The following is a 12,723-nucleotide window of genomic DNA, read 5'->3' as shown; positions in this document are numbered from 1 at the left end:
AGGGACGGGACCACAGAATTTGAATGGATACAATGGCCCCCCTCCCGTTCAAATCAACGGATGGTCGGTGTGACGGGCATTTTTCTGACTTATGGCAAGTCACAGCAAGGACAAAGCAGTGGAAAACTGGCATATTTTCTCTCAGGGAGGCACGTATGTCACATTTAATTAATTTAACATTGGTCTTGCAACCACTCATGATGTGATACACTCCACATGCTTAATGGCCAACGTTCCATTGTTAAAAAGAAGTAGGGTATCCACACACCGGAGTAACTCCCACTATTTATTAAGTATTAATTGACTTGTAGTCAATTAATAAATATTGGGAGTTACTCCAGTGTGCGGACATCCTACTTCTTTTTATCGTCATTTTGGGGAACACTACAATAACGTACACAAATAATGTAGTAGTTACTAGTAAACTAATCATTAACTAATAGTTAGTTAATGAGTAGCTAATGAATAATTTGTCATTAGTCAATCACTAGTTAATCATAGTTAATGAGTATAGTCATTAGTTAATGATTAGTATCTAAGTTCCTGAGTAGAGTAGTTAATCATTACTTGTCAGCTTGGGAATATAGTAGTTAATCATTAGTTACTGATTAGTTGGTCAGTTCCATGAGTAGAGTAGTTAATCATTCATGTTTAATAAATGTCAGTTCGTGAATATATTAGTTAATCATTAGTTACTGATTAGTCGGTCAATTCCTGAATATATGGTTAATGATTAGTAGCCTAAACGTGAGTTTGTGAATATATAGAGTAGTTAATCATTAGTTAATCATTAGTTAATGATTATTTTGTAGGTATATCAAAGCTGTTCACTCCAAAGAGTGACTCATTCATTATTACTTAACACCACTTACCTTTATCGTTCCCGCCTTAAGTGCTGCTCCAGAGTTGTTACTGCATGAGTACCGAATCATTACTTAGCTACTTATTACCTGACCATTAGTTATTGATTGATTGATTGATTGATTGAAACGATTTATTTCAAACAGTTGAAACAATACATAAAGTGAAAAAACAGTAAACATAACAGTCTAATAGACTTCATCAAAAGGAAAATACGTAAACGCAAACATAAAAAAGGTGAACTGTTTGAAAAGGGGCAGGAAGAAGCCTAGGCTTATCGAGTCCTGCCCCCCAATCATTCATAAACAAAATCATACATCCCTATATTATATTATTATTATTATTCTTTTTGTGTACAAAAAATCATCTTAAAAAAAAGAAGACTGCAGGATATTTACTGAAGATTTTCAGGCTCTTAAGTCCGGTAAAGAACTTCCTAACTGTGAAGCACAACTTTCCTTTTCAAATCACACTCATATTCCTCTCTTATCTCCTTCTTGTCAGACCTACTTCAACAGTCACAGATCAAGGTTTAAAGCTACAATGTGAAAGCGTTGCAAGAGGAAGTGGGCTGTAGCTCACTCCGATAAACATGTGCATGTGTGATGTTCGAAGGTTGTTTGTTCAATCCCTGCCTCAGGCAGCACCCGTCGTGCCCTTTTTTTTATCATCATCAGTAGTTTGAACACTGATAGAAATAAGCTGATGTAGAAGTCTCATCAGTCTCTGACTCTAGCTCAGTCAGATAACAGCCGCTCACTCGTTCAATTCCAACCTATCTCACTCTTTATGCTTTGTGTTGTTGTCAGTGTGAACACAGTGTGTATAATTCAGAAGGTGAACTCTTAACAGTTCATAGCTCCAGGATGATTCACTCTGTCTGTGTCGCTACCTGACAGGTGGATTATTGGTTATATTCCCGATGGAGGAGACATACAGCAGATATGGGAAAAGTACACACTTTCTTTACTTAAGTAGTTAATTGTGTAAAAAAGATTCTGGTAAAAGTACTGATTCAACTAAATTATTCAAGTAAAAGTAAAAAAGTACAGGCTCTGAAATGTACTCAAGTATAAAAGTAAAAAAGTATTTTCTGTGCAGGTGAATATAAACGCATATAATTCAAATATTATTCAACTTAAAAGATCCCTTCAAAACATATTTTAAGATGCATAAAGACTATACTTTGATTCATAATTTGTGTATGTTTTCCCCCACAAAAAAGGTGCACATACCGTAAGCTTAGTCAATTTTGAAGTCGTGGGTTCGAGCCTCTGTCAGTTTTGAATGGCGATAGCCAGAGCAGAGGAAAGAGTGATTTAAAGCCCTGAGAAAACCTACCTTCAGAAGTCTGGCCTGGTGGCACAGACTTAGTATTATTGAGACCGCAGTCATGTTTGAGGTTGTGGGTTCAGTCCTAAGTCAGTTTTGAATGTTGACAGCCAGAGGAAAGAGTAATTTAAAGCCCTGAGAAAACATGCATTAAGAGCGCAGGTGCATCATTGAGGCCTCAGTCACCCTTGAGGACGTGGGTTCGACCCTCAGTCATTTTTGAATGGTGACAGCCAGAGGAAAGACAAAAGTGCCCAGAGAAGAGTTGTGAGTATGAACCATGAACATCACACACATGGACTTAGACTCTTAGATCAGCTTACTAAGTTAACTAGAAGCTCAATTATATTACAGCCATTTCTGGTGATTAATTGCCCAAATTGTCCAACAACAGAGGAGAAACACAACAGCAGTGGCAGTGTCTTGGTGGCACACTGTGTATGTCAGTTGCCTACAGAGTTGGGGCCATTACTCAAAAAAGTAATGTATTACACATTACACATTACTTTCAAAAAAGTAATGCTGCAGCCTTACTTTACTTGATTACTCCCTGGAGAAAGTAATTCGTTACACTACTCGTTACATTACTTTTGCGTTACTCCGTAACATCGCCTGAGATGCCTTGCCACGTAATTTGCCAGTTAACAATACAACATTAAACCTTAGCCTACATAATGCGCTATATTAGCACAAATCTCTATCATAATAAGGTAGGTTGCTAAACTTTTCCTGTCTGATGGTGGCTGTCCATTCCCAGCCAATCTGTATTTTGCTCAATATGTTTCTGAAAAATGGCGATTTCATTCTACTGTTGAAACTGGCAACATTTCCTCTACCATGTACGAGGCAACAAGCCTGTCCATCTCTGATTTTGATGTTACCTGGTGAAAAGCAAGCTTTTGCTGCTTGCTTGGGGTCGAGGTGAGCGACTCAGCTTGGCTCTGCGGGTCTCTCGCAACCAGCTTTGTGTTAGCATGTTTCCTCTGCAGATGCTTTGAGAGGTTTGATGTTCGCAGTGGTAGCTAGCTGCTTCTGTCCAGGGCAAAGTTTGCAGTGTCACATTCTTGTCCTTCCGTGCAACAAATTCGAGTAATGTGCTATCTCCACCCCTCAAAGGTTGTTGTAGAAGATGGCGAGAGGCGGGTGTTTTTTGGCATTTTGGCAGATTGCAATCCAATTATTACGGAGCATACCGCACTGCGCCCACTTCACTATACCACGTTGTATTTGCGAGGGGTATTTACCCCATCGCTGTATGTGAGTTTCTCTTATGGTTTACATTTAATTAATTTTTATTTTGTCCAATATTCAAATATTCCAGAATTGCATGTTGTGTTAAAACTATTTCTATCTAACACTTTTTAGCCTGATTTAATTGTAAAACAGAGTGTAAAAACTTATGCAAAGCTTTCTGGGAAATTTAACCTGTGGAAGAGGAAAGTGGATGGAGTTCCCAGCATGCCCAAGGGTAGTGTGTTTTGTTTGTCGATTTTTTTGTCAATGTTTGTCAATTGTTTGTTTGTCAATGTGTTTTGGAGGTTAAAATGATTTCTTGTTCTATATGCATGATGTTAGTTATCTCCAAAGTTATGTAAATGGTAAATGGCCTGCATTTATATAGCGCTTTTATCCAAAGCGCTTTACAGTCAGTAGGTACATTCACCCATTCACACACCGATGGCGGCAGGTTACCACGCAGGGTGCTGGCACACCAACGGGAGCAATTTGGGGTTCAGTGTCTTGCCCAAGGACACTTTGACATGCAGACTGGAGGAGCCGGGAATCGAACCACCGACGTCTTTTTATCCAAAGCGATTACTGAACTTAGGGACAGTGTTGCCTTACACTACTCGTTACCTACAAAAGTAATGTGATTACAGTAACGCGTTACCCCCACCACTGGTTGCCTACTGAGGTAAGGTTTGTGAGGTCAAGTCCAGGATGTCCACATATCTTTGGGTAGCAAAAATATTTGTATTTAAATAAAAGTGGCAATAGGCATACAGCAACAACCAGTGTTTTTATTACACTTCTAATTAATCAAAGATATTAAAGTTTTAAAATAAATGTTCTTCAATAAACTATACTGCAAAGGACGGTTCCCATGCACAGCAGGTTTTGACCCCTGGTCTACAAGGACACACTGCACTGACTGCACTGACCATACAGACAAACCCACAGACCTGTGTCTGTTGTTGGAGAATTGTTTCTGATTGGCTGTTCAATTAAGTAATCTTACATAAAAAGTAACGTCTGTCTGTCTGTCTGTCTGTCTGTCTGTCTGTCTGTCTGTCTGTCTCTTAATTGAGTTTAATGATTAACTACTATACTCACAATGTGACCTTAACTAATGATTAACTAATATATTCACGAACTGACATTTATTAATCATTAACGAATGATTAACTACTCTACTCATGGAACTGACCGACTAATCAGTAACTAATGGTTAACTACTATATTCACGAGCTGACATTTAGTAATCATTAAGTAATGATTAACTACTCTACTGAAGAACTTAGATACTAATCATTAACTAATGACTACCTACTCATTAACTATGATTAACTAGTGATTGACTAATGACAAATGATTCATTAACTACTCATTAACTAACTATTAGTTCATGATTAGTTTACTAGTAACTACTACATTATTTGTGTACATTATTGTAAAGTGTTACCGCGTGAGGTTCTGGTCCTGATAGACCGGAACCTTTTTGCCGAGTGGAAGTCTTTGGAAAAGCTGGTGACCAGGATGGGAGGGGTCTTTGTCTTTGTCTTTATTTAAGATCCCCATTAGCTACAGCAGAGCTGCACCTATTCTTCCTGGGGTCAAACAACTTGCATACCTAGTTTCAAGATATCACATACAAAATTTACGTTCTGTACATTCTGTACAAAAAATTTACATTCTGTACAAACGGTACAATTCTGGATATTACATACATACATACATACTGTACCTTTCAAGATATTGGATACATCAGAATTACCTATTACAGTACCATTACAGATGTGTAGAATACAGTATACATAAAACTACATCACATGGGTCGGCGATGATCTTTCCTGCTCGCTTCTTGGTCCTGGAGAGACGGAAGGTTGTAGCCAATGATCTTCTTGGCTGAACGGATGACATCTGTCTTGGAGTAGCTTTAAATTCAAGTAAAGAAAAACTCAGGAAAAAACGCAGTATAGAAGCTACAGCCAGGTGGCGCTGCTCCTTAGAACTGTGTTAATGATCTAAATCAGGACACACGCTCCACGGCAACAATCCCCAAGGAAGTTTGCGTTTGCGCTACTATCATCTGCATCAGTTACTGCTACAGTGGGCCTCAAATGAACCTAACATATAGCCTACGACTCGCTCGGCTAGCAGCTGAGAGGCCTGTTGGGAGTGGCAATTCTGAGTTGCTCTTGTATACCATGAGGAGGTATAGTGTCTTTCAAATCAATACACCATCTATAAACATCCATCCAAGCTAGTCTGAGACGTAGCAACCCTGGTGGTTCGTCTATCGCTGCTGCAGGCTGCCGTTCACAGTCTACCTGGCAATCTGATGAAGCAACTCACTGATCACGTCACATCACAAAATGCATGAATGATAGCTTGACGCAACCACGCTGTGTCTAAACCAATATCTCATCATTTGGAGCCATACGCCTACAGAGCTCATGTGGACTCTGTTTTCCTCTGTCTCCCCTCTGGGATTCTGCCCTCAGCTGCATGCTCTGCTTCGTTTAGCTGAGAAATTCAAAATAACATCTTTTATTGACTTCACACACACACACGCACACACATGCACGTGCACGAACAGGAACACACACACATGCACGCACACACGCGCAAACGCACACACACACACACACACACACACACACACACACACTCGCACACACACACACACACACACACACACACACACACACGCACACACACACACACACACACACGCACACACACACACACACACACAGTGCAGTGTAGGAAATTAGCAGGAGCTCAGCGCAACAAATTTTTATTTCCCTTTGAATTGGGATGGCGGGGGCTTTTAAATGCCCCCATAAAATAAAGAGTTAACTTTGTGTATTTTAATGTTACTCTGTATTTGCAATGCATGACTCGAAAGGCATCCATACCTGCCCAAACCCCAGCCCCCTCCTCCTCCTACTAGTGTTATTTACCTCAGTGACAGGCAGCACTAAGCTAAGCTAGTTCACTAGCTAATGTGGTCGTGGAGCGATTTTTAGTAATAGGCTGCTACACAAACCACCTACTGAGTCAGGAGGAGAAACAGATCGAAATGAAATAGAAACAGTCGCTGACCCTCCCGCCTCCCCCCCAGCCTGCACAGAGCCTACAAAAGCTGTCAGAGTCTATATTGTGGACTGGATAAGTAAGCCCGCACAGCGGGCGGGCTGCAGGGCGGGCGAGGCTGCAGCTCAGCTCAGCTCAGCGAGCTGCAGGGTAGGAATCCAGCGTAGGCCTATGTCAAAAGGGCAAACTGATAATAATAATAATGATTTCCTACCCTGATATACACAAACATGCTCAACACACATCTATGACTGACCTTTTACTGTAATGTGTGTCACTTGACTGACAAATTCTCAATAACTTTCACACACACACACACACACACACACACACACACACGCACACACTCACACACACACACACACACACACACACACACACACACACACACGCTACTGAAATTCCTCTGACCATTTTTGTGTAACTAAGCGAGACTCCTTACATCCTCAGTCATTTTTGTTGATCCCGCTCGGCTCAGTCTTAGACACCCTGCTGTGCCGCTCCAAATCCAATCAGATTTACTGCACCAGAATGTTGAAACCAAATGAACTCCTTGTGGAGCAGAAATAAATTAAAGGTGTTACATGTAGCATTTTTTTAATATCATCGTCAACTACATTTTTAAACCTTGTAGAGTAAACAAATTACATCATGATTGAGGCTGTTGGTGCTGATCTGCACCATGCATCACCATAAGAGCAGATCAAAATACTTTTTACACACTGTACACATACTGTAGTTCCTTGCCCAAAGGTAAAGTGAACCTAACACTGAACACTATTGTGCAATAAATAAAGTGTTGAGATTGAGTGTGTTAGTTTGACATTGAAGTCTTTGGGGGAGGATTTGATTTGCATTCTCAGCGATGAAGCTGTCAGATGGTTCATTGATGTTCAACACTGTAACACGCTTTTAATCTTCCTCAGAAGTCCCTTGACCAGATAGTTTTCATATTGGAGGGAGAATAGGAATACTTTACATGGAGCTTCAATAAAAAATTGTTTTTGTTATGGCTAAAAAGAAGGAAAAAAGTATGGCACACGTTAACAATTATTCCCTCCAGGGTGCTATACCCAGGTGAGTGGGAGGCAATTCAAATGCACCCATAACACACTGCTACAGGGCCCATAACACACTGCTACAGGGCCCATAACAGTCTGCTACAGGACCCATAACACACTGCTACAGGACCCATAACACACTGCTACAGGGCCCATAACACACTGCTACAGGGCCCATAACACACTGCTACAGGGACAGATGCAAAGGAAAATATGTGAGTGCATGTGGCTATTTGTGTGTGTGTGTGTGTGTGTGTGTGTGTGTGTGAGAGAGAGAGAGAGAGCTTGCACAGGAAGGGTATACCTCTATCTCTCTCTCAATGTTGCGCTGCTGTTAGTCAGCCTACATCAAAGATAAACAAATAAATAAATAATGAAGAGTTCATTTGCAGAAACAGTTAAATGCCATTCTTAAAATGAATAACAACACCTGTTTGATATACTGCTTGGAGTGCGCATTAAAAAACATGTTTATTGGGGTGATTTTTGTGAAAATTATCAGGTGAAAATAAAGTCTGAGACTGTGACACACACACACACACAATTTCAACAATTGAGAGACGTTACCTTGAGATTATAAAAAATGTCTGTCTGAAGGCATTTATTTGTTTCTGACTCTGGGAAGGTGGGAAAAACCCTCTTTACCCAAATCACAGACATTTACAGCAAATCACACACATTTACAGCAAATCACACACATTTACAGCAAATCACACACATTTACAGTAGGCTATTCTATGTGATCTCCTTTTGATAACTAATGTAATGACTAATGTAATATGTTGTCACTTCATTCACTGAGCCTCCCCTGAAACTATTTGGAGCCCCCCTGGTCGAGGTCCACCTCCCACGTTGAAAACCTTTGGTCTATCTATGCTGTAACTCATATCACCTATCTTTCTTGGCTATGTACAGTCCAGTTTAATCACAAATGAGACACTTGGACCATCACAGTTTCACAAGCTCTCCATCCAAACTATATTATTACCTTTGCAATGCATTTCTACATTGTTTACATTCTAGCAATCCAATGCCAAGATGGCTGAGAAATAAACATAATTCTGCACAGTCAGACTTGAATGAACTTTCATCTCCTTATGTTTGGTTGGACAGTAGAGATGAACAGAACAAACAATTATTAGAAAATAAAATGAAATTGCAACATGAACTTCTACAATTTCCAAATCAGAGGCAGCAATACATTTCTTCAGAGAGTTTGATCCAAACTGCAACAGAACAAACATTTAACTCAGTGAATCCTGCACATTGGCAACAAAACAACTTTTCTTTAAACAAATTTAAGCTTCTAAAAGATTTATTCCAAGAACAAAAAGTCTAACAAATAATCACAATTAGATTTTTTTGTCCGTATCATTCTCAGTTCAGTCCTATTGGACAGAGAGAGGCTGGTTCCCGCTCCAGACAGTGGAGGAGCTGCTCTTCAGCAGGTTAGATGCAGCGGTGCTTCTTCACAGTAGATGCATGTCTGAACATTTTCTTACAGCCGACACAGTAGAAGGGTTTAGCTCCAGTGTGAATGCGTTGGTGTATTTTTAGGTCACCTAACAGACTGAACCTGCTCCCACATTGGTCACAGCTGTAGGGTTTAGCTCCAGTGTGAATGTATTGGTGTCTTTTTAGGTGACCTAACTGACTGAACCTGCTCCCACATTGGTCACAGCTTTAGGGTTTAACTCCTGTGTGAATGTGTTGGTGTCTTTTTAGGTTACCTAACTGACTGAACCTGCTCCCACATTGGTCACAGCTGTAGGCTTTAGCTCCAGTGTGAATGCGTTGGTGTATTTTTAGGTCACCTAACAGACTGAACCTGCTCCCACATTGGTCACAGCTGTAGGGTTTAGCTCCAGTGTGAATGTATTGGTGTCTTTTTAGGTGACCTAACTGACTGAACCTGCTCCCACATTGGTCACAGCTGTAGGGTTTAACTCCAGTGTGAATGCCTTGGTGTATTTTCAGTTGACCTAACTCACTGAACCTGCTCCCACATTGGTCACAGCTGTAGGGTTTAACTCCTGTGTGAATGTGTTGGTGTCTTTTTAGGCTACCTAACTGACTGAACCTGCTCCCACATTGGTCACAGCTGTAGGGTTTAGCTCCAGTGTGAATGCGTTGGTGTATTTTTAGGTCACCTAACAGACTGAACCTGCTCCCACATTGGTCACAGCTGTAGGGTTTAGCTCCAGTGTGAATGTATTGGTGTCTTTTTAGGTGACCTAACCGACTGAACCTGCTCCCACATTGGTCACAGCTGTAGGGTTTAACTCCAGTGTGAATGCCTTGGTGTATTTTTAGTTGACCTAACTCACTGAACCTGCTCCCACATTGGTCACAGCTGTAGGGTTTAACTCCTGTGTGAATGTGTTGGTGTCTTTTTAGGCTACCTAACTGACTGAACCTGCTCCCACATTGGTCACAGCTGTAGGCTTTAGCTCCAGTGTGAATGCGTTGGTGACTTTTTAGGCTATCTAACCGACTGAACCTGCTCCCACATTGGTCACAGCTGTAGGGTTTAGCTCCAGTGTGAATGCGTTGGTGATTTTTTAGGCTACCTAACCAACTGAACCTGCTCCCACAGTGGTCACAGGTGTAGGGTTTAGCTCCAGTGTGAATGCGTTGGTGACTTTTTAGGTTACCTAACCAACTGAACCTGCTCCCACATTGGTCACAGGTGTAGGGTTTAGCTCCAGTGTGAATGCGTTGGTGACTTTTTAGGCTACGTAACTGCCTGAAAGAGTGCCCACACTCCTGACAGGAGTAAGGCTTCTCCCCTGAGTGAACTTTCTGATGTTGCTTTAACAGGTGAAGTCTTGTGAATGTTTTGTCACACTGATCACAGCGATGACATCTGGGTCCGCTGGTGTCTCTCTGTTTCTATAAAAGGATATAAAGGAAAAAATCAGGACAGAGACTGTGTGTGTGTGTGTGTGTGTGTGTGTGTGTGTGTGTGTGTGTGTGTGCGCGTGTGTGTGTGTAGGTGTGTGTGTGTGTGTAGGTGTGTGTGTTGCAACATCAGTGATATATTTTTTCTCACCACTTCTGAAGAATTCATCTTGACAACGTTCCTCTCCTCCTCTGCCAGGTGTCTCTCTTCCCACCAAACAACTCTGACATCATCAAACAGAGACAGACGGTAAGAAAGGGTGAACACAACACCCACAACAACAACAATAACACCACCAACAACAACAACAACAACAACAACAACAACAATAGCAGAAGACTAAAACCTACTGAAGAAATAATAGAATTGAAAAACTGTCCAACAGGCAGCATCTGATTTAAAAAAAACTAGAGGTCCCTGGATTTCTTGGTGGAGGAGACTTTCTACAAAGTTTTGTGGAGTTACTTGATTCCGTTTGGAAGTTAGGCACCTTTTTATGGCCCCACCCTTCACCGCAGGGGAAGGGGGGGGCTAATGCTAACTTACATCCATCTCACGTTAACCCACCTGTCTACCGCCGCTGCTATGGGACTTTGCCCTCCTCAACACCTGATAACGAAACAATTAAGCCCCCATCCTGCATGAACTGATCCTGGACAATTCAATCAACTCAATCGACTATCTCCTGCTCACTGAAACCTGGCAACAACCTGTCAATTTCTTCTCCCTCAATCAAGCTTGGTTTGTGTAATAGTTTTATTTTACATCTGTTTTTATTGTTTTGTTTGTATGCATACAGTAGTTTTTCCTCTGTAAAGCATTGTGACGATTGCTCTTGAAAGGTGCTACATGTAAATGAAGTTACTTACGCATCATTACTCAATGCCGACTGAAAAATAAGTGGGTATACTCCGTATACCTGCGTATACCCTGCACTACACCACTGGTCACCACTGCATCACAAGTTGTACTTTACAGTAGGAAATGTCTGTTTGGAAATCCCATAGAATCCTTCAGCAGTGTATAATGCAGCAAAGTGACATGCAGGTTTTCCAAATAGTCCAACTTCAAAATTTACTTCTTAACCTTTTAGATGAGAGTCCGCTTCAACGCCTCAGTCAATGGTCCAAACCAGAGAGCCTATCTACTTCTCTCACATTTCAAAAATCAGGATTCTCCCCCTTCAGTCGGCTCATTTCTTTGATCCAAAAAGACACACACTGTGAAATCCCTCGTCGGGTCTGGAAGTTCTCCTCAAACGTTAATAAGAGTGTAAAAGTCCAAAGTTTCTCTGCAGAAAAGTCAAACACCTGTGTGGGGAATGGACTAACTTGTGTGTGTGTGTGTGTGTGTGTGTTGACCTAGTACTTCTTGCGGGGGGAGGGGTGTTGGTGTTGGCGGTGGGTGGGGACTGGGGAGGCTATTTGGTACCACCCACACACTCACTGTAGCTCCCATCGAATAAAGAGTAAAAGCCTGGACTGGTGGTTTTATGATGTTTACTGTGGTTTTCCTTTGATCCATTCATCAACCAAGTAAGAGCTAAAGAAAATGTTAGAGTAAAAGAAGTATTTTCATATCTGTTAATGTACTGCTTATGCGCTCATACTGCAATGTGACCTGTGCCTTATACACACTGTGCTGTGCTGATGAGTTCAACAAGTTGTCAGACGGCCTCAGGCCACAAGGTTATTTATGAGCGTCTCTCTGTGCAAACGAGGACCTCAAACTGTCAGCTTTCAAGTGGCAGTTTGACAGCTCAAACACCCACAGGGTATAAACGTTCTAACTGTCAACTGATGTGTGAAAAGGCTATGTCATTCCTATAAGCAAAGGACTGGAAAAACCAGTTTCCGCATGTTGTATGTAACCACTGAAGTCTCTCAATAAAAGCTTGGTGCTTTGAGCAAGAAAGCAGAAGTGACTGGAGCCGTTGCAGAGGTGCACGCTCAGGCACTGTCTCCTTGCTGCGCTGCTGCAAGTAAAAGATTGAAACTCCGGAGTCTCTGTCATCTGTGATTCATTGGGTGTTGGTCTGTGGAAAAGAACAGCATTGGGTTTCCATTCAGAACCCATCAGAAAATTAAACAGACAGAAGGCAAATCAATACATTTACGCTCTGATAGCCATAGGTGGTTTTAGACCCTTTTTAGGCGGGCTTGAGCCCCTCTAAATTTCATCTGAGCACCCCTAAAAATGACTAGACATCCAGACTAATCTGTACCAGCCATGTTATGCTAGCTCGCT

General features: G+C 41.4%; 1 protein-coding gene across 1 annotated transcript; it reads right to left on the bottom strand.

Annotated features, from left to right (window-relative positions):
* Nucleotides 1-8,177: 8,177 nt before the first annotated feature.
* Nucleotides 8,178-12,193, bottom strand: LOC310790323 (uncharacterized protein). The gene is made up of 3 exons (XM_083651996.1): nt 11,563-12,193; nt 10,627-10,699; nt 8,178-10,466 (listed from the first exon to the last, which is right to left on the bottom strand). Exons 2-3 carry the CDS (start codon nt 10,642-10,644, stop codon nt 9,258-9,260), a joined length of 1,227 nt encoding a protein of 408 aa, XP_083508122.1. The 5' UTR covers nt 10,645-10,699; nt 11,563-12,193; the 3' UTR covers nt 8,178-9,257.
* Between the last annotated feature and the right edge of the window lie 530 nt (nt 12,194-12,723).

The sequence above is a fragment of the Poromitra crassiceps genome (assembly GCF_964638095.1).
Source record: "Poromitra crassiceps genome assembly, chromosome: 15".
NCBI classification, from domain to species: Eukaryota; Metazoa; Chordata; class Actinopteri; order Beryciformes; family Melamphaidae; genus Poromitra; species Poromitra crassiceps.
The sequence above is the reverse complement of the archived record's forward strand: the minus strand, read 5'-3'. Positions and strand labels throughout refer to the sequence as shown.